This window comes from Mixophyes fleayi, chromosome 9 (genome assembly GCF_038048845.1).
Source record: "Mixophyes fleayi isolate aMixFle1 chromosome 9, aMixFle1.hap1, whole genome shotgun sequence".
In the NCBI taxonomy this organism is placed as follows: domain Eukaryota; kingdom Metazoa; phylum Chordata; class Amphibia; order Anura; family Limnodynastidae; genus Mixophyes; species Mixophyes fleayi.
In genome coordinates, this window is record NC_134410.1 from 124,181,895 (window position 1) to 124,208,440 (window position 26,546).

Below are 26,546 nucleotides of genomic sequence, written 5' to 3' on the forward strand. Positions count from 1 at the left end.
GTCCGATTCAAGCTTTGGGCATCTCTCAGGTACGTGTTTTTCTGTCGTATAACTTGCACCAGCTGCAGGTCAGGTGTAAGTGCCGATTACTAGTGATGACGGCTGTGTATACAGCTATAACATGTGTTTGTAATCAGGATCAACTGTAAAAATGCATTTTCTGAAATTGGAATTTAGACTGTAAACTCCAAAAGGGGCAGGGACTGATGTGAATGACAAATATTCTCTGTACAGCGCTGCGGAATTGGTGGCGCTATATAAATAAAGGGTGATGATGATTATGGTCAGGTGCTGGTATTCCCTAATCCGTGACCACATTAACGGGAGACTGTTCTCTCATGTACTTGGGACTAAGACCCCAGGGGGCCCTAGGCAGGATACTTGTTTGGGGACACTACTCCCCCTCTGTGTATTAAACATAAGCAAATAATACGGCCCCATTAGTTGCCCCAGATTAAGCGATGTTATGGTACAGAATGCAGGATTGTGACATTTGTCTCCACATGAGATTGAAGGTGGTCGTGACGATGAGTTTCGCAGCAAAATATATTATCACACCCCCCTTGAGAAGATTGGGTGGGATCCGGGTGGGTGATCTACTCTTTCAGGAGTCAGAGAGAACTCCCCAGAAATTCATCTACACTGATTTTTGTGTAATCATTTGTTGCAGTGCCAAAGAAATATGTCAACACACGGTCACTTTCTACTTCTACATTTGGACTTCCTCCTCTTTTATTAACCTTTTCCTGTATTCTGCAAATATTCTGCTGCTTTGAACCTCAGTTAACGATTAATGACTCGGGGAAGAACGGGCAGCCGTGAATGAGAGGTTTCTAAACGCAGTCTTTTATCGCTAAAACTCTGACGGTAATGAATGGAAACTCGGATAGTTCCACATCTCATATTACTTGGGGTCAGTGCTTTAGTGATTAAACGCTGCACTGACGTCAACATTATTAGCCTGATATTAATATTTGATTGCTGACACCAAAACTTTACAGTTTCCCTCCGTCCGGTTGAGTGTTTACATCCTCAGTGTCACAATCTGCCTCCTGCAGCTCCTGTCTGCCAAGAACTATGCTGGGCTTTGCCTTTACATGTATCCAGCTTGCAGTACCACTGTTTCACCAAAGGGTGCACTGTGGTACTTGGACTGCTTTCCTACCTCCCAGAGCTAAACTCGTTACTCCGGGATGCTTAACACCTGTCCCTGGCCTATCCAAGCCTGCCTTTGCCAGTTCTTCTGTTGCCTTTACTGCTGCTGGTTTTCCTGTGTATGAATCCTTAATTTGTTGGTTTTGACATCTGCTTGGCGCCTCGTTTTGCACCTCATCTTATGACCCAGACTGGGTTTGTTGTGAGTTCTTCTCTGTCTTCTCCCTAATATTGTTGTGGACCGTGTGGCTTTGACCCCTGACTTGTTTGACCCTCCTGCTTTACGGTGTCAGCATTTCATTGCACCACTAGCAATCCAGCACTTAAAGTGTGGCATATCCAGATCCTGTGTCTGCAGTTGTTACACCTCTGTGTCTGATCCAGTCTCCTGGCTGTCTGCCTACCTGGACCCCTGAGTGCTCCGCTCTGCAGAACGCTACACTTTCTCAGCTTGCTGATAATCCAGTGCCTCATGCCTCCCCAAGTGCCTGCAGTCCTGACACCTGTGACTCACCTGGTGCCTCATGCCTCCCAAGTACCTGCAGTCCTGACACCTGTGACTCACCTGGTGCCTCATGCCTCCCAAGTACCTGCAGTCCTGACACCTGTGACTCACCTGGTCCCTCGTGCCTCCCAAGTAACCTGCAGTCCTGACACCTGTGACTCACCCGGTGCCTCATGCCTCCCAAGTACCTGCAGTCCTGACACCTGTGACTCACCTGGTCCCTCGTGCCTCCCAAGTAACCTGCAGTCCTGACACCTGTGACTCACCCGGTGCCTCATGCCTCCCAAGTACCTGCAGTCCTGACACCTGTGACTCACCTGGTGCCTCATGCCTCCCAAGTAACCTGCAGTCCTGACATCTGTAACTCACCTGGTGCCTCATGCCTCCCAAGTAACCTGCAATCCTGACACCCGTTACTCACCTGGTGCCTCATGCCTCCCAAGTAACCTGAGAAGAGCTGACACTCTTATTTAAGAAGCCTTCGGTTCTCCCTAGAATTAATCCAGCACAATTTACTTTAATCAGAGTTAACATAAACCTCAATGTTCTCCCCGTTTCAGTTATGTAGCGTCTGGACCAAACTGTCGCGTGTATTCGTGAGAACACAGAGACTTGAACTTATTAAGTGTAATTTAATATGGAAAATACATCCACAATGCTTAAGATAAAACAGGTAATAAAAGGCATACAATATAATGCAATTGTTTCTTGTAAAATAAAAAGGATAAAACACAGAATTGATAACTCACTTATAATTAAGTTTCTGGTGCTGGGAGAAGCAGGAAAAATGGGACCCTCTTCAATATCAGATTGACTCCCCAAAAGTGAACAAATCCTAACAGTCACAGTGCAGTTTTAACCATACTTACCTACTTTGGGCAAGGTTTTTGTGGGAGAGGGGCGTGGCAAGAGGGGGCGTGGAGCAGCCAAACGCGTCTTTTTGGCCCCACCCCCCGCGCCGAAAATGCAATTTTGTTGCGGGGGGGGCCTAAATGACGCAATTCACTGCAAAATTTTGGGACGACAGTAGCAGGATACGGGAGATTTGCCGACTCTCCTAGGAGTCCGTGAGACTGACCCGAATTTCGGGAGTCTCCCGGACATTCCAGGAGAGTTGGCAAGTATGGTTTTAACCCCATGCTGCAGGGCCCACAGCCCCCCTTCCTGTGATGTCAGTACAAAATGGTCTATGTGAATGCAAATTAGGGTTTTATGACTCTGCTGGAGAAACACCTTCTAAGTTAGGTTTTTGTTACCCTGTCCTAACCTTTCACCAGTATGACTTACAAACATGATTTTACCTCCACACAACAAGTCATAAGTTCCCCTTCCTCTGCATACCACACACGCCTCTGGTAAGTGTGATATTGGAGAAAATGATATGAAATTTTCCTGTGACCCTATTCAGCTTGAATTTGTCATTAACATATAACCCTGTCTCTGCAGTCGGCATGTCTGGGGCCTCCCAATCATGTGTTAAGCTGGGTACACACTACAGAAATTTCAACCAACTTTTTATGCCGAGTGATTTTACATGCGATCGATGGTCCGATCGCTCGGTCCATGGACTGCATACACACTAGCCTTGTTTAGGACGATAAAGGGAAGTTCGGACGTCCCTTTAGCGACTTTTTACAGCCATGTTGTCGTGAGCAATGACTGTAATTTCGTACTCACTGTTGTGGATCGGTCGGAAGTTTAAACACACTACACAACGGAAACGAGATTGGAACGAAAATATTAAATGGTACAACCAACCAAATGAGACGACAATCGTCCATTTGGGCAGACTTTTGACCATCGTGTCACTGTACACAGACCCGACTTTTGAACGAGCGGTCGTATGTCGTCTGATTTAGCCGATTATTGGATGAAAACTGTGTAGTGTGTACCTAGCTTAAGATTTCATTGTCTTAAAAGAGATATCTTCAAAGGCTTTCATGTTTGCAACCTGCCATAAATGATACAAGGTGCACTATTATCTACCAGCCCCCTCTGGGTAGTTCAACATAAACAAAACACCTTGATCTAAGCAGCTTCTCTAAGAGCCATGTCCCACTATTTCTAGAAATTCATTCACAAACACATATTTGCAGATTTATGCCTAAAAATTAGCTTGCACATGACACTGTGTAATAATAAAACCACTTCGTTCCACTTACAGTTTCTCAGTGGTTTTCATATTGAAAATCCTGACGGTCGGCCAATGTGCAGATCCGTTGTCGACGCATTTTGCAGTTTGTAATAAATTTGATAAATCATTAACTATTTGTTTTTTTACTACATGAAATGGGTTCAAAACGTGTCTGTTGTTGTACTGGTATAGTGCATGATTTGCACAAGCAATTATTTCCCAATAGCTCATTTTAAAATTGTTAACATGCAGAATTGCATTTGTGTTTTCAGTTGTACACAATCTTGTTGATAATCTAGAACTCCTTCAGTTTATCTGCAACACTCACAATGAACTGTTATCGCGGAGGCCTGTTACATTGTTGCAAGACAATCATAACTAGTTCTGGTTGCCAGACAACTTCTATTGTAGTGAACAGGGAAGTGATCGGGATGAAGAACCTCAGACTACTATGTTATCAAACTGAATTTATTTGTGCAATGTTGAGCTTACAAGTAGGGAAATCAGGAATATCTTTAATATATGCACAGTTTTTCCCACTAGCAGGCAGCGTGCAAGTTGACAACAATAATTTGCAAGCGCATATTCGTTGTGAATTAACATAACTCTATTGATAACGTGTATATTAGTAAGGAAAAGCCGAAATTAAAAGTAAGGTTGTGTTCCTCCATTCCGGTTCATCCTCTCCGCGGCTTTACTTGGCGACAGCAGTTGTCGCCGCAGCTTCTGCAAACGTGGGAGAACTAGTGTACTGGTTTTGTATCCAGCAACGAGTGTGATACCCAGACAGCACAAAAAACATAGGCTTTGTCTAGAGCCAGGAGGGGGGTCAAATGTGGTGAATGCAAATGGTGTAGGACAGTCGTGGTTGTCAGTAGTTGGTTTCTGGCTCGGCTTTTGTTTCTTCACCTTCCGCCGTGTCTCCAACAATTCCACACACACACATACATGTACATACAACACACATACACATACATACACACATACACACACACATACATACACACATACACATACACGTACATACAACACACATACACATACACGTACATACAACACACATACACATACATACACACACACATACATACACGCTCTCCACCACCAGCTACAATTATTATTCCGCTACCTTATCTATCATGTGTTCCCTGCACCTCTTAGAGTGTAAGCTCACGTGGGCAGCGCCATCTTTACCTTCTCTTTCATGTCATTGTATGATTTATTTATATCATTATCCTCTATGTACAGCGCTGAGTAAAGCTTTAACGCTTTATAAATAAAAGACATTGGGCCTGATTCATTAAAGAAAGTAAAGCAAAAAAAAAAGGAGTAACTTTGCACCTGGGCAAAACCATGTTGCATTGGAGGAGGGGGGGGGGGGGTAAGTTTAAATTGTGGGGACAGATTTATAGTTGTGGTAGGGCATGTCTTAGATCAACTTTAAAATTCAGTGTAAAAATAAAGCTATCAAGTATTTGTGCGCTAGATGAAGAAGCAGCCGGTGATTAACTTATGTGCAAAATAATAAACTAATTTGCACCCCTTGTATTGTAACATGGTTTGTCCTGGAGCAAATTTGCTCCTTTTTTTTGCTTTGCTCTCTTAATGACTCAGACCCAATAACTTTGATAAGAAATAACTTTTGAACAATGCATATTTCAGATAGGTTATGCCATAATTTCACTGACTGCAAATAATTGTACAAAGCATTTATTTCTGTGTAAGTCAATAAGATTTCAGTATAATATAATGTCTGTTTAATGCATAGTGGGGATTTATATTCATTTATTGTAGATAGTGAAGACAATTACACAACACGTAGATAATTGTTTGCTAATATATGATGATCCTGATAGGGATATCTTAGCGAGACCGACGTCATCTCATCTCTGGGATCTGTAAGTATAGACATCGTCAGATGCCCGCTGGAGATAGTCATCCTGAAAAGGAGAAATTAAACAGTTATTTATAGAAAGATGTTGGATAAAACAGAGATTTGGGGAAGTGCAAGGGTCTACTACGCCCAGACTAGAACATGACTTTTAGAAAAGTCTTTTTAAGGCTGCTTTTTAATCACTAATGCGAATTACCCCACATACATCAATTAATTAACTTTTGCACCTTAAACAGGTGCTATAACCCCAGCCAACAGCCAGATGTCAACTCGTTTTTTCCCCCCAGTACTGCTTACAGAACGAAAGCAACTATATGATTGGTTACTATGAATTATAGCACCTTTTTTACTATGCACCAGTTTTCAGAAATGTCGCCCATTGTCAGGTTCCGAAAATCTAAACGCACAGAGCATTTTTGTTGCGTAGATCTGTCTGTTCATATGCTGTGTGCATCTATAGGTGGATGTTATCATGCCATGACGGGGGGTATTTAGTTTGGCACAAGTTGCCGCCACACTGTACAGTCAGGGCAGGTTCAAGCGATTGCGTATGGTTCAGACTGGGTCGTAGCTGCAGATACGACTGAATATTGGCGGGCGGTCAGTGGCTGGTGTAAGTAGCGGATGATGAGGATGACAACAAAGAGCCAAATTAACGAACCGCTTGTAATTAGAGGTTTGTGAGCGATTCGCAGACGCTTAAGGAGACTTTAGTGGGGATTAGGCTTTGCCGAGCATGTTGGAGCAAAGATAAAATATAAATTATTTTGTTTGTACGCATGTTGGGAAGGATGTTCTTGCTGGAAGTTATTCAGGCTTCAATGATGTCTCATAGCAATTGCTAACATGTAAAATAAAAGGTTTTTGTACATGTTGTTAGTTGGACTTCCTATCCCCATAATATACATGGGCAATGCTGCGTGCACTACTGTCAGGTGCACGCAGCTCTCCCTTTTCAAGCAGAGCTGTGTGAAGCGGGGGCAGGGCCCAGCCACCTCAATTATACAGTGCCCCAGGCTTGGATGGGGGTTCCAGGCACTAGGAAACCCCCCCTCCCTCGGTTTGCATATGCCCCCCTGCCCTGCGCACTATGATAACATCCCACCATTCAGCTCACACCTTAAGTGCACGGTGGAAGGTTTTTACACGCAGTTTTCTCCTCCACCTTCGCAGTTTGCCCGTTGATGGCATCACACCTCACTCTGGGAGTTCCCGAGAACACAACGTCCACGACGGAAGTAGTGGTTTCAATCACGTTCCTAAATCGAGACAGACAAAGTAAGAGACAGAAACACAAACACTTATGGACTGAGAGAGGTCAGGAATTCTGGGAAAGAGAGAAACCAGAGAGGCGACATCCAGAGACAACGCTATTGAAGTTTTCAACGCTAGCATCTGGAGCAGCCAATCAGAAATCAGTATAGGACAGGAAACAGGGTTCCATCATCCTATCATCAGCAGCAGCAGAACAAGTGAGTGTCTCTATAAGATTGTGGCTTAGTATATTAGCCACCATATTGGGTTCAGTTTCTTAAACTAGCTGCCAGACTGGAATCAGCTGCTCCTGAGCAGAACCTTGTGGAATTATTTAAAATTTCTTTTGGTATAATCGGCCTGGTCTTTGGGCCACCAGGCCCATTTTAGCTGTATTTGTGCTTCAGATGTGCCGTTTTCCCCTTCAGAAATGACCCCCAAAGAAAACAACCCTCGTGCCGGTTAAATGACTCACGGGTAATCCGGATATTTCGGCAAACACTCCCGGAATCTTGTCCTTTCAGATTGTCCGCACGGAGAAGAACAGAGACCCCACTCACTCCATTCCGACCAGGTGCCTTTCACTGGAACACAGCAAAGATATTTAAGACTATAAGGAAGGGAAATTCAGGCCTAAAATGTGCATCACGTTCACAATGGTGGTGTAACCCATAGCAACCAAACATTGGCTTTAATTATTAAACTGTACTGGAAAAGTGAGCTAGTATCTGATTGGTTGCTTATTGCAGTGACCAGTTTTCAGAAATGTCCCTTGTTAGTATATAGCACACAGATACAGGTAACTTACAGACGGAGCAGGTTTCTTTGAGATTTCTTAGAGCGCCAGCGGGTAGATTGCACCAACTACCTCTAAGTGACAACAGGGCTCCTATCTTAAGCTGGGTACACACCTATGTAATTATCAATGATGCAGATCACACAATAAACGACTGTTAGGTCTGATATCGCATTAGTGTGTATGCGCCTACAATCATGTTTTAACGTACCAAAGCACATCGTATGGAATGTGGAAGTGTGTACACATAGGCAAACCAAGGGGGGAGGGGGTTCCTAGTGCCTGGAAACCCCCCTCCAAGCCTGGGGCACTGTATAATTGAGGTGGCTGGGCCCTGCTCCCGCTTCACACAGCTCTGCTTGAAAAAAAGAGAGAGCTGCGTGCACCTAACAGTAGTGCACGCAGCATTGCCCATGTATATTATGGGGTTAGGAAGCGTTGGAGAGCAGCCAAGCACCGTCTAAAATTATAGCCACGCCCCCATGCATGCTGGCCACACCCACTGGTGGCGTGGTGTGGAAACCCCGCTCTGCTTCATCTGTATGTACCCAACCAGTAAAGAAAATGGAAAGGCAGCTACGTAATGCTGAGCGAGCCATATTTCCATGTCTCCGTCTGCAGAAATTATATATTTGTTCACATCCGGTGGGTGTGTTTGGGGTGTGACACTGCAGCTGCATTTGTCCTGGTTTTAAAAATGACATTTATGTGAATTTCACCCACCAATAAGCGTACTTGCAAATGACCCCATTAATGGCACAGTCCCGATTTCTGGCAAGATCTCTCAGGAAATGGGCGTGACCTCATCAGAAATGGGCATGGCTTGAACGGATCAGGTGTGTTTACACGGATCTGGGGTGTGGCCTAATGAGTCCTGATTTTCCTGATGTTAGGAGGGGTGCACACGATCCAGTGGTCACAGATTGTGCTATTAAATAGGCATAAATCACTCACGTGGACACCGATCTACATCGTAGCATTTGCGATTTTCCCTGTAGTCTCCTTCACACCACTTTCCATCGATACTCGTGCCCAGACACTGACGTTTTCTGTGCTGTAACCCCACTTTTTTTTGGCATCTAATAATGTCACCATTCACTAGATAGCACGGGCTCCACGCCTGCCACTCCGACCACTGTCCGTCAACTGCGAGAAATAAATAGATCGAGAGTTCCCTTTAACATGAGAGACAGGCAGAAATGGGACAAAATAAGCCCCACCCCAATTCACACAAACCCCGCCCTGACCCTCCCCTAAATAACCACTTTTATGCCAAACTCCGCCTATTTAGTGCAATCTCCGCCCACACAATTTCATATTAATTGGTCAAACAGAATCTAGAAAGGCGTCAAATTGCGACTGGACGATGCAAAACGCGTCTCGTTAAAAGTACCTAGTTTACAGCACCCTTCAGCATCGTTCCTGCAGTCCGGAAATGCAGGTGGTTAAAAAGCTCATTGGGTCTGATTCATTAAGGAAAGTAAAGACAAAAAAAATTTGAGCAACTTTTCACCTGGGCAAAACCATGTTGCATTGGAGGGGGAGGTAAATTTAAAATGTGGGGACAGATTTATAGTTGGGGTAGGACGTGTCTTAGATCAACTTTAAATTTCAATGTACAAATAAAACTATCAAGTATTTGTGTGCTAGATGAATAAACAGCCAGTATTTATCTTATGTGCAAAATAATAAACTAGTTTGCACCCCTTGCATTGTGACATGGTTTTGTCCAGGATATTTTTTTTTGCTTTTCTTTCCTTAATGAATCAGGCGCATTATGTCCAGTTGATTAAAAGCATGCCCCCCTGGTAGTCTAAATTGGCAAAGAGGGAGTGGCATGGCAGAATCCAGGTGTGGCCCCAGTAGAAGGGGCGTGGCCTGGGCGGGCTGAAGGATGGTCTGAGCTGATAGGGGTGTAAGCTAATTTTCCCACACACCATGCACTTAAAGGGGAACACAGAAAGATTAATGCACATGTTTGCACTTGAGTATCTGCCCTTAGCAGTATGTTTAGAATCTTCCACTTACTGGGACAGGGCACTTTCGTGTTGCAGATGGTATCTCTTGTGGGAGATCCGGAACAATCCCTTCCTTTATAACGAGGAGCCGGATTATTGCAAGACCTCTTCTCTCTCACCCGTCCGATGCCGCAGGTAACGGTACACTCCGATTCCCTCTTCCACGCCCCCCATCCTCCATCAACTGCGGAAATATGCCACATAGCGTTATCACCTTCTGCAGCAATGCACGCAACACCCAGGCTGTAAATCCGAGGGGAGGCTGAGAGCGAAACAGCTTCCATTTTGTTGAAGCTTACAACCAGGACACGCCTGTTTTTTTGTCAGACTAAACTTGGTACCCCTTGCTATGTTTTGTAGTGTCAAAGGCAATAAGTTATAGGATCTAATAATCATGTTAACTGACTGCCCCAGGAGTCTAAATTCTAGGGAATTAAAGATTCAAAGCGATAAAACTGATTGTCCAGGAAAGGTCAAAATACATGGGAGCGCTAATCCTGGGAGCTGTTCTCTGTAAACAGTGTTCAAAGATGAACAGGGTATTGTTAGGGGTTACACTGAACAGCAGATTCTCTATGCAGTCGCTTTAGGATGGAGACAACAGATGAAAATGTCAGTGGAGCACTGTAGAGACTTTTTGTTTGGTACATTTTAGTGTAAGTGAAGAAATAAGGGGAAGATTTATCAAATGTTCTAAAAAGCAAAAGTGGAGGTGTTGCCCATAGCAACCAATCAGATTCTATCTTTCAATTTCTAGATTGTAGTTGATAAATGAGAGCTAGAATCTGATTGGCTGCTATGGGCAACATCTCCACTCCATACATCTACACCCCTTTATTTGTATATCTGCCTCACCCGGACAGAAGGGAAGGTCGCTGCACTCTCTGCTTTCTTGCACGTATCCCTCGCAGGGTAATCCCGGGGGGTCGGTGGAGGGTCTCGGGTTGTTACACAGTCGCTGACGTGACTGAACCGGCAGAGTTTTGGAACCTTCTGTTTTACAATCGGACGAACACTCTTTCCAGGGTCCCCAGTTACCCCAGGAGCCGTGAGCTGTGGGAGGGGGGAGAAAGACAGGGTCAGAATTTCATTCCGGAAAGGGATATGATGTCAGGTGATGAATTCATAAGTTGGGGGAAGGGAGAATAATACAGAAAAAAAATAATTGAATGTAGACCCCTTATACCGCCTCAGAGATGTACCCAGCATGCACTTGGCTGGCTAAAGTCACTTACACGGACAAATCTGCTTCAAATAACAGTCACGCACTTCTCTGCTGTATCCAGTACACCTCCCGCCGCAGGATGGTTTGGGGTTGTCGCATTCTCTTGTTCTCTCAATCTGTCCCTTCTCACATGTAGCGGAACATTGTGACCACGGACTCCACGCGGACCAGCCTCCGTTCTCTGAGGGGAAAGGAGACTAATAATTGAGGAACTGGGATCCAGGGACAAAACGCAGGATTTGTAGAGAGGGATTTCCACACCACGCTGCCAGTGGGTGGGACCTGCATGCATGGGGGCGTGGCTATAATATTATACAGTGCCCCAGGCTTGGAGGGGGGTTTCCAGGCACTAGAAAACCCCCCCTTCGGTTTGCCTATGGGATCTATATCATCATATGTGCCATTAGTAGTAACTACTATTCGATATTTATGGGAAACAATGCACCGATCATGTAGCATCACTAGGTGGCGATGTAGAGACTTCACACTCTTATATGGCCTGACTATTGTACACTGCGGCTTGTAGGCGATTCTAGTGATGGCGGGATGGGGGGTCGCGGCCACGGAATGATGGGGGCTTGTCTTTAGCAGCAAAAGCCCTGGCTGTAACATTGGTGCTGGTTTCTTATGTTAGAGGAAGGGAGGGAACGTATTTTTTTTTTATTTAATTATTTTTAAAACGGCAGCCATCATCTTCAAGTTGAATGGCTTATTTTTACTCAGGCCGCTTAAAGCGTATTTTGATGCGGCCGCTCATTTACCGTAAAGTTTGAGTCACACTGATCTTCGGACACGTGGAGCTCAAGAGACACACATTTTTTTTTGCAAATTCTCTGCTTAATGTTGGGTCACACAATTGCAACCTGCTCTAAATCAGACTCATAGGACGGAAACCTAAATATTATTTTTCCTATTATTATTTTTTGGGATGCAAAGTTTACAGTGTACTTTTTACTTTATTTTTTGTTTGTAAATTACAATTGACAAATAATAAACATTAACGTTATAAGACATTTGTAACAATTTTTGACACATTGAATTTATTTTTTAAAGCTAAAAAAGCTAAAGTTTCTATATATATATAAAATATACTTGCCGACTCTTCTGGAAAGTCCGGGAGGCTCCCGAATTTCAGGGGGGTCCCCTCAGACTCCCGGAAGAGCAGGCAACCTCCCAGATTCCAGCAGAGGCGGGGCTTAATGACTAGATTGGCGTCATCACCCACTACGAGATGATGTGAATCTTAGCGGTACATAGCAGGGGGCGGAACCACTGTGAAGCGATTTCACAGCCACGCCCCCTCACTCACTTACCACCTGACCTCCCCTCCTGGGAAGAGTTGGTAAGTATGAATAAGACCAGACAAGGCCCCTCTCTCAGTACGCTCCCGGTTCCCCAATACGCACCGGCGCAGCACTTTTGCAGAGTGCAGGACTGGACTTCCACACCGTCTCCCTCGCAGTCTCCCTGCCCTATGCAGATCCGTCGTCTCTCCTGAACCCCTTCATGACATGACACTGAACACTGGCTCCAAGGGCCCCACTCGGTCCATTCCGCTGGCCTGAAAGACAGAGAGAGAGTCTTCTGGGTACATGGAGAAAGTATGAACAAGGGCAAACTTTACCCTCTGGCTAGTTACGCACTACCTGTTGGCACCACTAGGAGGCGCCACCCACTTAATCCAACCTGTTAAAGGCAGCAATTGTCTAGAAGGAACATCTCGGTGGTATAAAGGATGTTCCACTTTCAGATTTTGGGATACAACACAAAAGCTGCTATAAGGATACAACTGAATTCAATGCAGCAAAGCTCTGCGTAGTAGCCCGGAGCAACGGGGATAACCCTTCCAGTATAGGGAAAGATATTGCTGAAAAGCACAGAATGTATACAGAATGCAAAGCAATGTATTTGGTAAAAGTTGCAGAACAGCTAATTAATTAATTGAATCTGACGGTGGAAGACCCCTTTAAGATTTCAGACGAACATGACACCTAGGACCTGATTATTGAAGGCACGTATCTGCTTTTCAGTGTATCATATGCAAAATTAAACTGTGCATGCAAACAAACAGCCCATGCGCCAGTAAGCGCAGCCCTGTCCGCTGCGTGTCCGTACGCAAGAGTACGGGGCAGAGAAGGGACGTTTGGCCGTAGTCAAGCTACAATAGGGGCTTGCCAAGCTCAAGTGCACGCAGCCGCTCCGGAATCAAGCTTTGGGCATCTCTAAGGTACTTGTCATTCTGCCGTATCTCTTGCTCCAGCTACAGGGCTAGTCTAAGTCCTGATCAGTAGTGATGACAGTCTCGTTGACATGCTATAACATGTGTTTGCAATCAGGAGCGATGTAAAAATGCATTCTATGGTCAGTAGACATTAATATCATCCTAATAAATGTTTTGATGGGAAAAAAAATGAAAGAAAACACTATTTTTATAACTAATGCCTATATTCATTTAATATGTTTTCTCTTTCTGTGCGTTTATAACCCACGTAGGTATTGGACATATCCTGCAGCCTCTTGTGTTGTAGAACAGACCTGAACCTGAATTCATTAGTGCACGGATCTTGAGATCCGAGCCTTGATGAGTTTGTGAGTGCGCAAATTCGAAATACGTGCGTATAATACTGAACGCGGGTTGCGCTTAGAATTCAAGTCTGGATGAATCAGGCCCTTTGTCTTCTTGTTTTGCAGTATGAGATTATTTAAATTCGATTCAATGGTGCGTGGGGTTGAGTTTCCCGTTTAACGCGCATCCTGCAAATGGTCATTTACAAAAGGAGGCCCCTCCTATAATCGGTGATCATCCTGTAGTTTCAATGAGATGCGTTTTCCAAGCGCACTTATGTAATATACATTTAAAAACACAAGTGACAGTATTTTAGGGAAAAAAAATGGATTGAGTTTAAATGATTGGGGGGGGGGGGGGGGTCTGAACGTCGTAGTAGGTTGAATTCTTTGGCTTTTAGATTCATGGATATGAATTAATACTGGATTTGTTTAGTGGTGTTAATATCCTAACCATCCCAACAGTCAAGACTTATGTGATCATACCCCCTCAGGGGAACACGCAGGATTTGTAGAGGGGGGTTTCCACACCCCGCTGCCAGTGGGCGTGGCCAGCATGCATGTGGGCGTAGCTATAATTTTAGACAGTGCTTGGCTGCTCTCCAACTCTTCCTATCCCCATAATAAACATGGGCAATGCTGTGTGCACTACTGTTAGGTGTACGCAGCTCTCTCTTTTTGAGCAGAGCCGTGTGAAGCGGGGACAGGGTCCAGCCACCTCAATTATACAGTTCCCCAGGCTTGGAGGGGGTTTCCAGGCACTAGGAACCCCCCCCCCCCCCCTCAGTTTGCCTATGCCCCTTTACATTGACATGAGCGCCCATCGTGTCCCCTTTAAAAAGTGCGTACTGGCATATGAGGATTGATTTCATGATTAGACTGTAATGTTGAGCACACCGGTTAGAGGATTCCTACTTACAGCATTATTGTACAATCTAACCACCCAACAGAGATGAACCACTGTCCTTATTGTAATGTCTTACCGGCAGGATTGGCATCGGGAATGAGCATCTCGCTTAAAGCCGTACTTGATATTCAGACAACAGTCCAACTCCGGAATTCCCTCATCGAGATACTCCTCACACTCTCCGTTCTTCTCGTTAACCTCAGCATAACACAGAACATCGTCTGATTCTACAGAGATGAAACAAGGGGCCTGGTTCATTATGAAAAGTAAATGCCGATATGTACTATATTTTGTGTTAAATTGCTCTGCACATGCCTAGAAATGAACTATACGCCAGTGAACACAAGTGTATGCAATTAATCTTCAAGCGCAAAGGAGACTTCCGGCAGCCTGCGATTTCATGGGCAGATTGGCGGAGGGAATTGGCATATGCCCGTAGTCAATGTACAGTAAGGGTGTGCCAAGCTCGAGAGCACGAAGCAGCGTCCGGTTAAAGCTTTGGTCATCTCTCAGGTATGCGTTTTTCTGTCGTATCACTTGCACCAGCTACAGGTGAGGTGTAAGTGCTTCTTATTAGTGATGACGGCTGTGTGTGCATGCTATAACATGTGTTTGAAATCAAGAGCAACTATAAAAATGCATTTTATGTACAGTAGACATTAATAACATCCTAATAAATGAATTTGATGGGGAAAAAAAAGAAAGCAAACAGTTTTGTTTTAATGTTTTTTCATTAATGACTAATTTATTAATAGGTGACAGTAACTGAATTTTGTTTTTTGTTTTTTTGTTGAGACTTTATATTTCACATATTATAGTTATCCTGCTAATGTATTGTGTCCGCAAGTGTCCTATATGCAAATCATACCTAGACCTGTATTCAACAAGATAATTGAATGTGGTCCTGCTTATGCCTGAATTAAGTGCGTTTTTTTAAAAAATACACAACGGGCCTGAGTCAGAAAGAAAGTAAGGCAGAAAAAGGAGTAAGTGTTCACTGCGACAAACCATGTTACAATACAAGGGGTGCAAATTAGTTTATTATGTTACACATACGTTAAATACTGGCTGTTTTTTCATGTAGCACACAAATATCTGATAGCTTTATTTTTACACTGAAATTTAAACATACTTACCAACTTTACAATGTTGGTATCCGGGAGCCTGCGAGGGAGGTGGGCGTCATGGGGGGCGGGCCTCCAAAATCCGCGTCACCAGGAATCGATGCGTTTGTGACCTAATTCTGCCCACTTCACTAGAAAGTGGGCAGATCCAGGATTTTGCCACACTTGCCCGGGAGTCCGGGAGACTCTCTCAAAATGCGGGAGTCTCCCGGACATTCCGGGAGAGTTGGCAAGTATGAATTTAAAGATAATCTCGGACATGTCCTACCCCAACTATAAATATGTCCCCACATTTTACATTTACCTCCCCCTCCAATGCAACATGGTTTTGCCCAGGTGCAATGTTACTCATTTTTGTGCTTAATGACTGTTCATTTTCATTTGTGGGATCAAATGAAGAGAAGGTGTCAGAGGACGCTGGGAAGGAATTGAGCTGATTCCTTGTCGAGGGAGATGATACCATTTCAAGTCTGATCTTATCAATCTTGTCCTTAAAGTAGGAAGCAAGATCCTGTGCACTGATGGTAGTCGGAGGGTTTGGGGTGGGAGAGTTTAGAAGAGATTTAAATGTATTAAAGAGGCTTTTGGGGTTAGAAGCCTGAGCAGAGATGAGAGGTTGGGAGTATGTTTGTTTAGCATTGTCCACAGCTAACGACGATGACAGGAGTGGCTTAGGCTATTATGATAACATGCCTTTTATTTTCATGCAGGACTGCCAAGTCAAACACCGACTGGTTTGTGCCATTACGCTAACTTGACTTTCCACTTCAGACGGAGCGCCCAAGCGGAACGCAGGGTGGTTTGTGCTTCTCTGTTATCATGTAGGTTCAGATTTCAGGCGGGACGGACAGTTTGGTGGGAAAACGCTGCCGTCAGCGGTGATGGTAACACCCCCTTTAAACTGGTGATCGAATCGCACAACACTACTCTTGCTCACCTTGCCCTCCAGCAGGGGGAGCTAAAACACCATCGGCTACACCATCAGGGATAGGGAAACTCTTAGGAGGGTGGGGGGGCTCTATTTAATACACAAGGGGGGCAGGCATTATATATTAGGGGGTTTACCCAAAAGAAGTGAACAACCCTTTTAAGTAAAAATAAAATCTGCTCAAGTAGGCGTGGCTACTAACAGGGCTGCCTGTCCGTTTATTTGTCAGCGACTACCGGCGTGGGACAGAAGTTTACAGAAATATGGCAGTACTCTACGTGCCGGAATTTAGACAGATCCTTTATAATCTAGAGGTTTATCGATGGGGCTGATTGGTCCCCTTTGATAGTAGAATTACAGACTCGCTGAATGAGACAGGGGTGTATTATAGCCAGAAAAAGGCACTTTGGTAATTCTGAAAGGCTGATTTATGAGCTGCAAACCTGCAATACTTTATGTGCATCTACTTGTCCATAGAGCACGTTTAAAGGTTCCAATTCTTTATATACACCCGAATAATAATAATCTGCAGCTATTTTGCATATCACATTATAGTTAATTTTATAGCCACTTTACGGCCACCATTTGTAATTCTATTTGTGAGGAGACCAAGGGTCAGGTTCATGGACTGGTACAGCCCTATATCCGGCTCCACCACTAACATTGGACTATGATTAAAGTGTTTTCCTCTAAGCTCAGGACTTATAGCGCTACTAATGTCCACTTTATCCAGCGGTTCAATGTGGTTTAATACTGTACATGTGTTTTTTTAAGTTGTATCGTGAATGTGGCTATATATTGTGAATATACAGTATGCCAATGGTGCAATATATTTGTAAGGTAAACGAGTTATTAATAGTAAGGGTGTGCACCGGGCACTTTTAGTGTTTTGGGTTTTGGGTTTTGGGTTCTGATTAGCTTGAGGTTTTGGGTTCTGATTTGTTTTGCCAAAACACCTGACGAAAGGTTTTGGTTCTGATTTAGGGTTTTGGGTTCTGATTTATTTTTAAAAAAGCATAAAAAGTGCTAAAATCTAGTTTTTTGTTTGTTTTTCACTCCTACGCTATTATTAACCTCAATAACATTCAATAACAATCATTTCCACTAATTTCCAGTGTATGTGGAACACCTCACACCTCACAATATTGTTTTTAGTCCAAAACGTTGGACCGAGGTAGCTTTCTGGACTGCGTAGTGGAGTGGGCCCGGTACCCAACCGGGGCCACAATATATCACCCTCAACTGGTCTGAATTCCACTGCACAGCTGCCTGCTCCTACATCCTCTGCAGCATATACAGGGTGTAGTTCTAACGCGTCAATACCTCTTGTTTTTGACGATGACAGGTCATTTTAATTAATTTTGGATTTGGCCCCAACATTGAATGTAGTTTAATATCTGATACACATCTATCTGGACTGCGTAGTGTAGTGGCCCCGGTACCCAATTTGGTACCGGGACCACAATATAAAAACCTTAACTGGTCTCAATTCCACTGCACAGCTATCTGGACTGCGTAGTGTAGTGTCCCCGGTACCCAATTTGGTACCGGGGCCACAATAAAAAACCCTTAACTGGTCTCAATTACACTGCACAGCTATCTGGACTGCGTAGTGTAGTGTCCCCGGTACCCAATTTGGTACCGGGGCCACAATAAAAAAACCTTAACTGGTCTCAATTACACTGCACAGCTATCTGGACTGCGTAGTGTAGTGGCCCCGGTACCCAATTTGGTACCGGGGCCACAATATAAAACCCTCAACTGGTCTGAATAACACTGCACAGATGGCGGACACCTGATGCACGTCTAACACCAACATAGCAGTTAAGGCTGCAGTTATATTTTTTTTGGAACTACAAAAAATAAAAAATTAGCAATAGAAATGGCAGTTCCTCTTTTTTGGAAATACAGAAAGAAAGAAAGTAGTAATAGAAATGGCAGTTCCTCTTTTTTGGAACTACACAAACAATGCACTTAGTAATAGAAGTGATATGTCACTCACCGGATCGTGAGTGCCTCTTCCCGGACATTTAGGAACCGTGGCCATCCACCATCCTGAGGGTCTGCGCATGCGCAGCCCTTTTCTATACTTCAGTGTATACTCCTTTAACTTAATTGGCAGATCAGGCAACCTCCCTATATTAACCACCTGTGGTCACCACCACGTGGCCTGATCTTGGAGTCTCATTCCCCATGAGTCTCTGAAGGTGTTCCTGTGTTTCCTTGTTTATTCAGCCCTGCTGATTCCTGTGGTTTCCAAACCACTTCTACCTCTGTGGTTTCCAAACCACTTCTACTCCTGTGGTTCCCATACCACTTCTACCATCAACTATATCATCGTGACTGTGAGCTGATTCCTATCCGCTGCCTCCGTGCACTACAGTCTTCTAACCACTTCAACTCTACTATGTATTATTGGGACTGTTAGCTGATTCCTATCCGCTGCCTCCGTGCACTTCAGTCTCCTATTCACTTCCATTCACCTGTTCCTGATTGTGACTGCCAGCTGATTCCTATCCGCTGCCTCCGTGCACTACAGTCTTCATCCTGCAACTCGTCTGTGTTTCATCATCGTGACTGCTGCTGATTCTTATCCGCTGCCTCTGTGCACTACAGTCTTCAACCTGCAACTCGTCTGTGTTTCATCATCGTGACTGCTGCTGATTCCTATCCGCTGCCTCCGTGCACTACAGTCTTCAACCTGCAACCCGTTTGTGTTTCATTGTGACTGTTTGGCTGATTCCTATCCGCTGCCTCTGGGCGCTTCAGTCTTCAGTTCTTGTCAACTCTCCCGTGTTTCCCTGAGTCTACTGCCTATGGTGCTACCCGCTATTCTCCGTGATCAACAGTTCCAGTTCAACTCTGCTCTCCTGTGTCCCATCGTTACTGCACCTGCTGGTTGCTATTGGCTACCTCCGTGTTCCCGCAGAGACCCGCTGTTACTACTCCTCAGCGCGACTTATTCATCTACTGCTGATCCGCTCTCCACGCTTTCCTGTGTTTCCCTGCTGGTCTACCTACCTGTGCGCTGCACCTACTAGACCACCGCTTCACCCATCCAGGGACTTCGCATCCTGCCGGCCTCCTGCCGTTCAGGTATCTCTGCACTCCTGTCTGACTGCCTTCTCCTGAACCACGGTATGCCTGCTTCTCATTGACTGTGCTGTGTATTGCATACCTTGCTGGACTGTGTTGGTTCTCCTCTGGAGTGTGCTATCCGCTGAGTCTATTGCCATCATTGACTGTGTTAACTTATGCTGGACTACTTCAAGAGACTTTTCTATATTGGCAGTATTGCTCAGTTATCTATACATTAATATTGTGCATATTACTGTGGTTCAAAGTCAAGGTGCCCGTGTATATCTTGTGTTGCAGTTTCTCCCCGTGCACCTCCTCACATATATATTCAGTGGTACAACTTGCTGAAGGCAGACCACTGATCCCTGTTTCCAGTATCACCTGTTCCATTATCCTCTCACATAGCAGTGGTACAACTTGCTATCGCAGACCACTGACTACCCGGATACCTCCACTTGGATTCCATTCCTTCACTCAGACAGCGGTACAACTTGCTACCCGCAGACCGCTGACTCTCATCACTCCCTCGTTTCTGTTGGACATTCCTCCTCACTATAGCAGTGGTACAACTTGCTACCGCAGACCACTGACTACTTTCACGTGTCCTTTGTCCATACAGTTCCTCGTGTATTACCACTTCCATATTGCCAGTGCTGCTAGTCATAGACTTTCCTGAGCATCTCATCAGCTGCTATTTCCTGTTCCGTGATCACCCTGCTACCAGAGTACCATATTACCACCTATACTGCTCTGGTAAGCCTATCACCTGGTGATCCCTGGGTAAAGACTCCTAGTGCCCGTGACAGTAAGATCAGGCCATGACAGACCCAGATACGGAACCTACCGCCAAAGAGATGCTGCGGCATCTGGTTACCCGTATTGAGCAACAGGAAGTTCGCCAACGGCATTTACTGCGGTGTTACCAGGCGTTAGCCTCCCAAAGACCGTCTGTGCAAGATGCCACAACCACTGTTGATGCTCCTGTGCCTTCCTCCGTTTCCCCAGTGCCATCCCAGGTGTTTACAGCTTCCACGCTTCACCTGCCTACTCCGTCAAAATACGACGGGGACCCCAAAACTTGTAGGGGTTTTCTTACTCAATGCTCAGTTCATTTTGAGCTCCAACCTCAAAATTTTTCTACCCATCGTTCCAGAGTGGCCTATCTTATTTCATTGTTTTCTGGACAAGCTCTCGCATGGGCTTCCCCTCTGTGGGAAAGAAACGATCCATTGTTACAGGATAGTGCCGAGTTTATTTCCACGTTCCGAAGTGTATTCGATGAACCAGGTCGTGTTATTTCCGCTGCATCTAGCATTCTCCGTCTTCGCCAAGGATCTCGCACTGTGGCTCAGTACGTCATTCGATTTAGGATCTTAGCCTCTGAACTTCAGTGGAACACTGAAGCACTAGTTGCCGCCTTCTGGCAGGGGCTTTCCGATAAAATTAAAAACGCACTGACTTCACAAGAACTACCCTCCTCTTTAGAAGATTTGATCTCTCTTTGCCATCGGGTAGACCTGAGGTTTCGTGAAAGAGAACCTGAGAAAACAACTTCGGTTAAAACACCTCTTCTCTCAAATCCTCAATTTCACCCAGCTTCATCTCCGGGGATACCCATGGAGATAGGTCGCTCCAAATTAACTTTAGAGGAGAGGGACCGAAGAATAAAGAATAGACTTTGTATCTATTGTGCCGATTCTACGCATATGCTCAATTCTTGTCCCAGGAAATGCCGGGCTCTAACCAATACTGGGGAGATAAGGTTAGGGTTCCTGGAGTCCTCGCCATCTTCTACGAAATTAAAAGCCTGCACTTTTGATGTTACGATTTCCTCTGCTACCAAAGCCTTTGAGTCACAGGCATTGATTGATTCCGGAGCAGCAGGAAATTTTATTTCCAAATCATTAGTAAATCAATGGTCCCTACCAGTGATTACTTTGAAAACACCGATTACTGTGACTGCTATGGATGGATCACGTCTCATCAATGGTCTCATCACCCAGAGTACGTCTCCAGTAAGGTTTCAGATTGGTGGGTTACACCATGAAGAGATTTCGTTTTTAATTCTTCCTGTTACGACAAGTCCGATTGTCCTAGGCCTTCCATGGCTTCAGTGTCATTCTCCCCAGATTGACTGGCGCACTTCTCAAGTTATATCTTGGGGAGCTGAATGTCATCATCGTTGCCTCTCTCAAGTGGTTTCATTCAAAAGACAGCATTCGTCTATTCCACCAGGGCCTCCTCCACAGGATCCTTCATCTACGAATCTGTGTGATAAGGTTCAGTCTGAACGCCGTCCTCCTCATCGGGCGTTCGTGACGTCATCGGACGTTGAAGATGGATCTCAGGAGTCATCTTCAAAAAGTCAAGTGCTCGTGGTTCACGGTCACCATCCGTCTTTTCCGGAATTTCCTGCCCTCCCGCCCACCCAAGTTCCTGCGGTGGAGACTGCTTGTCAAACCTTCAAAAATATCTGGTCTCAGGTCAAAACCTGTTTAAAGAAGACATCTAATAAATATAAGTCTTTCGCAGATAAGAAGAGGCGGGCTATTCCACCACTAAAAATTGGAGATCGTGTCTGGTTATCTACCAAAAATATTCGTTTGAAGGTTCCATCTATGAAATTCGCCCCTCGTTTTACTGGTCCATATAGGATCATTCAAGTTATCAATCCAGTATGTGTTAAACTTCTTCTTCCTAAGAATCTTCGGATTTCCAATGCCTTCCATGTATCTTTGCTCAAACCTCTTATTATCAACCGTTTTTCAACTCCTCCCTCAGCTCCGCAGCCAGTTCAAGTTCATCAGGAGGAGGATTTTGAGATTACCGAGGTACTAGATGCAAAAATTTCGCGAGGAGTCCTCCACTTCCTCGTTCATTGGAAGGGCTTTGGTCCTGAGGAGCGCTCTTGGATCAAAGCTGAAGATCTTAATGCTCCTGCCCTTTTGAAGAAGTTTTACTCCAAAAATCCAGACAAGCCCGGTTCCAGGCGTTCTGTGCCCACCTTTAAAAGGGGGGGTACTGTCACTCACCGGATCGTGAGTGCCTCTTCCCGGACATTTAGGAACCGTGGCCGTCCACCATCCTGAGGGTCTGCGCATGCGCAGCCCTTTTCTATACTTCAGTGTATACTCCTTTAACTTAATTGGCAGATCAGGCAACCTCCCTATATTAACCACCTGTGGTCACCACCACGTGGCCTGATCTTGGAGTCTCATTCCCCATGAGTCTCTGAAGGTGTTCCTGTGTTTCCTTGTTTATTCAGCCCTGCTGATTCCTGTGGTTTCCAAACCACTTCTACCTCTGTGGTTTCCAAACCACTTCTACTCCTGTGGTTCCCATACCACTTCTACCATCAACTATATCATCGTGACTGTGAGCTGATTCCTATCCGCTGCCTCCGTGCACTACAGTCTTCTAACCACTTCAACTCTACTATGTATTATTGGGACTGTTAGCTGATTCCTATCCGCTGCCTCCGTGCACTTCAGTCTCCTATTCACTTCCATTCACCTGTTCCTGATTGTGACTGCCAGCTGATTCCTATCCGCTGCCTCCGTGCACTACAGTCTTCATCCTGCAACTCGTCTGTGTTTCATCATCGTGACTGCTGCTGATTCTTATCCGCTGCCTCTGTGCACTACAGTCTTCAACCTGCAACTCGTCTGTGTTTCATCATCGTGACTGCTGCTGATTCCTATCCGCTGCCTCCGTGCACTACAGTCTTCAACCTGCAACCCGTTTGTGTTTCATTGTGACTGTTTGGCTGATTCCTATCCGCTGCCTCTGGGCGCTTCAGTCTTCAGTTCTTGTCAACTCTCCCGTGTTTCCCTGAGTCTACTGCCTATGGTGCTACCCGCTATTCTCCGTGATCAACAGTTCCAGTTCAACTCTGCTCTCCTGTGTCCCATCGTTACTGCACCTGCTGGTTGCTATTGGCTACCTCCGTGTTCCCGCAGAGACCCGCTGTTACTACTCCTCAGCGCGACTTATTCATCTACTGCTGATCCGCTCTCCACGCTTTCCTGTGTTTCCCTGCTGGTCTACCTACCTGTGCGCTGCACCTACTAGACCACCGCTTCACCCATCCAGGGACTTCGCATCCTGCCGGCCTCCTGCCGTTCAGGTATCTCTGCACTCCTGTCTGACTGCCTTCTCCTGAACCACGGTATGCCTGCTTCTCATTGACTGTGCTGTGTATTGCATACCTTGCTGGACTGTGTTGGTTCTCCTCTGGAGTGTGCTATCCGCTGAGTCTATTGCCATCATTGACTGTGTTAACTTATGCTGGACTACTTCAAGAGACTTTTCTATATTGGCAGTATTGCTCAGTTATCTATACATTAATATTGTGCATATTACTGTGGTTCAAAGTCAAGGTGCCCGTGTATATCTTGTGTTGCAGTTTCTCCCCGTGCACCTCCTCACATATATATTCAGTGGTACAACTTGCTGAAGGCAGACCACTGATCCCTGTTTCCAGTATCACCTGTTCCATTATCCTCTCACATAGCAGTGGTACAACTTGCTATCGCAGACCACTGACTACCCGGATACCTCCACTTGGATTCCATTCCTTCACTCAGACAGCGGTACAACTTGCTACCCGCAGACCGCTGACTCTCATCACTCCCTCGTTTCTGTTGGACATTCCTCCTCACTATAGCAGTGGTACAACTTGCTACCGCAGACCACTGACTACTTTCACGTGTCCTTTGTCCATACAGTTCCTCGTGTATTACCACTTCCATATTGCCAGTGCTGCTAGTCATAGACTTTCCTGAGCATCTCATCAGCTGCTATTTCCTGTTCCGTGATCACCCTGCTACCAGAGTACCATATTACCACCTATACTGCTCTGGTAAGCCTATCACCTGGTGATCCCTGGGTAAAGACTCCTAGTGCCCGTGACATGATAGTTCCTTTTTTTTGGAACTACACAAACAATGAACGTAGTAATAGAAGTGGCAGTTTCTCTTTTTGGGAACTACATAAAGAATGAAAGTAGTAATAAAAATGGCAGTTCCTCTTTTTGGGAACTTAACAAGAATTAGAGCATTTTTTTTTATTCAGAAATGATGAGTCTCTCTATTAGAGTGTAATGCCCCTTAAAACTCCTTTAAATAAAATAGTACGTATTCTAGGAGACCCTGTTTATATATTTAAATTGGTTCTGCCAAAATATGCATGATGATCACTGGACAGAGATCTGTAATAGAGCAGCGATTAAAGTGGCCTGATTAAAGGTCATGTAAGATCTTAAAGCACTCACAATTATATAGATACTGTATTCTCGTTAAAGACGCTGCCTAACGTGTCTAAAAGTTGGCACTTATATAGCGCTTGCTTCACTGGGTGATGTGAGCAAGCGGAGTGTGTTAATATGGAGAGACCCTATCTAAACATTAATATGATAGAACAAATAGCAGCGCTGTATACGCTGTGTGTAGGTAAGGTAGGGATCTCAAATACCATGACACTCTGTTTAGCCTAATCCCTGACAATGTAATATCATGGAAAGCCTATTTGATTATCAAGGCCAATGCCTAGCTTCTGCTAAATCAGACAGAGTATGCAGCGCACATCTAACACATCTAACATAGCTGTGCCGGTGACATGGCCTGCAGGAATATCTCTGATGGAGATAGAACTAGGCCCCAAAGAGCACATAATGGCAAAAAAAAGAGTTGCAAGAGGGAATTGTCCTTGGGCCCTCCCACCCACCCTTATGTTGTTGAAATAGGACATGCACACTTTAACAAACCAATCATTTCAGCGACAGGGCCTACCAAACTACTGTGGCTGAAATGATTGGTTTGTTTGGGCCCCCACACAAAAAAAGCTATTCATCTCTCCCTGTACAAACTAAACTGGCTCGACTGAGGCAAGATGTCGTCCTCATCCTCAACCTCTGATTCCCCTCCCCCTACAGTGTGTACTTCCTCCTCCTCACACATTATCAATTCGTCCCCGCTGGACTCCACAACCACAGGTCCCTCTGTACTATCTGGAGGGCAGTGCTGTACTTGATTGAGGAATTGATAATTCATTTTTATGAACATCATTTTTTCAACGTTCTGAGGAAGCAACCTCCTTCGCCGCTCACTGACCAGGTTCCCCGCTGCACTAAAAACTAATGTTGCAGATGTGACCCCTTCCAAATCAGGCTTTGCATAAAGAATCTGCCTTTTCTGCCTATACTTTATTCCGTCTCTGAGTGTAGCGTCATAGAAAACAGTCAATACGTGGTACAAAATAGATTAAAAAAACACCAAAATCCTACCTGCAACTTGGAAGGTGAATACTGCCCCTGTAGCAACCAGAAGGAGCAGGCAGAGGGGAGACATTTGGCGACGCTGTAGAGGACGGTGTTTTATATAGAAAATTTGCGCTAAAGGTGTATTTTTCCGTCTCTCAAGGTGTTTCTAGATTTCCTCTTGTCTGTTGCGTTCCCTCAACCCAAAGATCATCTTCAGAATGAGTCCAACTCCCTCGTTCCAGGACTATCCGTGTCGGCTGTGCCGTTTCTATGTTTAGAGCATCAGTCCCCTCCATCATTTTATAATATCCTTGTTCCACACCCTAATTTGTATTAAGCTCCCATTTTGGCTAGAAGACAATGCTGTTCTGTGTTGTAATATTATATGTTTAATGTAAGAATGCCAAAACTGCAGTATAATTCTCAATTAACAAGTGAGTCACACCCTGACTTGAATTTGTTCTTGATAAAATTAACAAACAAAAGTAATTGTGAAGATTTGGACAAATGATTAAGCTACTTTACTTCCTAGAGAAGATATACAAACAAACCGCTCTTATACAAGAGGATAAATGCCGGTTTGTAAAAGAAGTCAAGCACGCCAGACATTAAGTTGGGTACATACTGCAGAATTTTACCTACAACAATTGTACCAACAACCGGAACTTGTATATTTATAGCACAGTGGCCTAGTGGTTAGCACT

The 26,546-nt window shown here is 44.8% G+C and overlaps 1 protein-coding gene across 1 annotated transcript; it reads right to left on the bottom strand.

Annotated features, from left to right (window-relative positions):
* Positions 1-5,469: 5,469 nt before the first annotated feature.
* On the bottom strand, positions 5,470-26,099 carry LOC142101719 (properdin-like). Its single transcript, XM_075186102.1, has 10 exons — positions 25,867-26,099; positions 14,530-14,680; positions 12,388-12,542; positions 10,992-11,162; positions 10,612-10,809; positions 9,767-9,940; positions 8,693-8,884; positions 7,418-7,526; positions 6,808-6,947; positions 5,470-5,734 (listed from the first exon to the last, which is right to left on the bottom strand). Exons 1-9 carry the CDS (start codon positions 25,928-25,930, stop codon positions 6,809-6,811), a joined length of 1,353 nt encoding a protein of 450 aa, XP_075042203.1. The 5' UTR covers positions 25,931-26,099; the 3' UTR covers positions 5,470-5,734; position 6,808.
* Positions 26,100-26,546: the final 447 nt, after the last annotated feature.